The sequence below is a fragment of the Penaeus monodon genome, chromosome 17, assembly GCF_015228065.2.
Source record: "Penaeus monodon isolate SGIC_2016 chromosome 17, NSTDA_Pmon_1, whole genome shotgun sequence".
NCBI classification, from domain to species: Eukaryota; Metazoa; Arthropoda; class Malacostraca; order Decapoda; family Penaeidae; genus Penaeus; species Penaeus monodon.
The window spans coordinates 35,699,012-35,701,511 of record NC_051402.1 but is presented as its reverse complement, the minus strand read 5'-3'; the positions used below and the strand labels follow the sequence as shown (position 1 = coordinate 35,701,511).

Sequence of the window (2,500 nt, the reverse complement as noted above, 5' to 3'; positions counted from 1 at the left end):
ATGATGAGTCAGTTGTGCTCACTTTACGACAAAGATAAAATGAACGAATGTGAACACCCACAATTGAGAAAAAACACTATCACACACGGTACCATTAGAGATGGGCAAGGGAACAGTACTTCACACCCCGATGCTATGACAAATTTATCAATATTTTACATCTGATCTCATTCTTCAACGTCCAATTTTATATTTTGTTTCATATCTCAGTCTTCAATGTCCAATTTCATGCAAACATTTTTCTATTCAGTCTTTTATGTCTTGGATCACACATTTCTTTCACAACACTGAACTCCGAAAAGGTTCTCTGTTCATGAGACTAGCTGGATACTCTCTCCTTCGACATGACTAGCAAACATACTGCTCCTCGTGAACGCAATCGGGAAAGCAGATACAAATGTATAACTACTATATATACTACATGTGACTACAATAATATGGATTAACTCTCATATTTCTCCTTTTTTCAATAGAAGTGATAGTAATTTACATGATATATCTGTCAGTCTATCAGCTTCTAGTGACAAAATATAATTTATTTTGCAGTACAAAATATACACATTTACGAGACCATATATCGAAGAACGACACTGATTCAGCTCTCACATGGGAAGACACATTTATTTAAGACTTTTTAATCCACACTTCATATTCGAAAAAAATATCCCATGTCCAGACATCAGTATAATGAAATTAGACAGACAACAATAACAACCAAAAATCTTAAATAATGACAGCACGATCAAACTTAATAGTATATTTGCACGCATCCCAACACATAAAACTGAAAATTAAAGGATACATTCATTCATGATGTTACACGGATCATATATTAAAATATATCTTAATCGTTTTTTTATACAATGTCTGGGAGAAAGCATTTATATCCACCACGTGTGTGTGTGCGTGTTTGCATATCAAAAATACATATTTAAGTTCTTATCCCAATTATAAAATGCAAATCGAAAACACTTGACCCCGCGCACCCTCCCTCCCTCCGCCTTAGGCCCGCGCTCTCTATACCACAGCCGATCGCTGCGGTCTCTTCGCCCTTTGTTCGCGCAGCCACTGCCAGCCCCAAGTCGAGGCCCTGTCGGGGTGGAAGCACCCGTAGTACAGCATGAGGAACAGCAGGCCGCCCGCCGCTCCCCCGAACATCACGCCCAAACCGGCCTCTTGGAAGTAGTTGTCCGGCGCGCCGTAACTCCACAGGATTCCAATGATTATGTTTTCGCCGAAGGTGATGACGTAGTAGAGGAGAATTCGCAGGATCTGAGGAAGGATGATGTATGCTGTACACTCGAATATGAACACACACACACACACACACACACACACACACACACACACACACACACACACACACACACACACACACACACACACACACACACACACACACACACACACAGTTCGCCATGATCATTATTCCAGCCGTGATAACCCTGACCCCCCCGAATCCTGAGGACAAGGGACCCCTACCTGACGCCCGGGCGACGTGGTGACGAAAGAGAAGAGGTAGACGCCCCCGAAAGCGATCGAGTTCACGATGGACATCTCCCGCACGTCGAAAAAGATCCACACAGAGTGGATCATCCAGCGCAGCATGATGGGAACCCACAGCAGGCGGAAGTGGACCACCGAGAAGAGGGCGTAGGCCACGACGCGAGAACCTGACGGAGGAAAGGTAGGGGTTAGTGACTCGGAAAGATTTATCGAGTGAACAGAATTGCAGGGAGGTTATGGCGGTGGCAGCGAGTGCTGTTACTACTGTGGCTACAATAAAAATGAAAATATTAGTGGTGATGATGATATCATCATTCCTGCTATAACTGTCATTCATTACCCTTATTATCGTTATCCTTGTCATCACCATAAGAAGTCTTTATATTCGAACTACTGGTAAATGAAGATTTGTACGCACGCACGCACGCACGCACACACACACACACATATATATATATATACCGTTAAAAAATATGTATGTGTGTGTGTGATGTTGTGTGATGTGTGTGTGTGTTGTGTTGTGTGTGTGTGTGTGTGTGTGTGTGTGTGTTGTGTGTGTGTGTGTGTGTGTGTATATATAATATATATATATATATATATATATATATATATATATATATATATATATATATATATATATATATATATATATACGGTCTGAGATTTTGACTGATTTTTGCCTACTTGAAAACTGAGCAGGTCCGCGTCTTTGACTCTTTCGACCTACTAATAAAATAAAATCTACCTTCGTTCTTCTACCTTATTTCGGCTTCCCAAGTGCACTCACCGATGGACAGAAGCTGCCAGCAGTAGATGGCGAACTCCGCTGGCCATGACAGCACTCCTTTCTTTTCCCAAGGCTGTTTGGGTCTCCTCCCGGCGGCGGCGTCCTCTTCCTCCTCTTGCTGTTGCATCTGCCGGTCCTGCTGCTGGGTGTTGGCTAAGTGCCACGCTAGCTTGTTGCATGACATGTAGTGCACGACGCCCAGGGTCA

General features: G+C 42.9%; 1 protein-coding gene across 1 annotated transcript in view; it reads right to left on the bottom strand.

The window, feature by feature from the left end:
- The window catches only part of LOC119583695 (XK-related protein 4-like), a 25,938-nt gene that overhangs the window by 1,475 nt on the left and 21,963 nt on the right, over positions 1-2,500 (bottom strand). The window contains 3 exon segments of the mRNA XM_037932331.1: positions 1-1,272; positions 1,483-1,673; positions 2,294-2,500. The exon segment at positions 1-1,272 is cut by the window's left edge and continues 1,475 nt beyond it; the exon segment at positions 2,294-2,500 is cut by the window's right edge and continues 49 nt beyond it. Coding sequence (XP_037788259.1) covers positions 1,018-1,272; positions 1,483-1,673; positions 2,294-2,500 — 653 coding nt within the window. The 3' untranslated portion in view covers positions 1-1,017.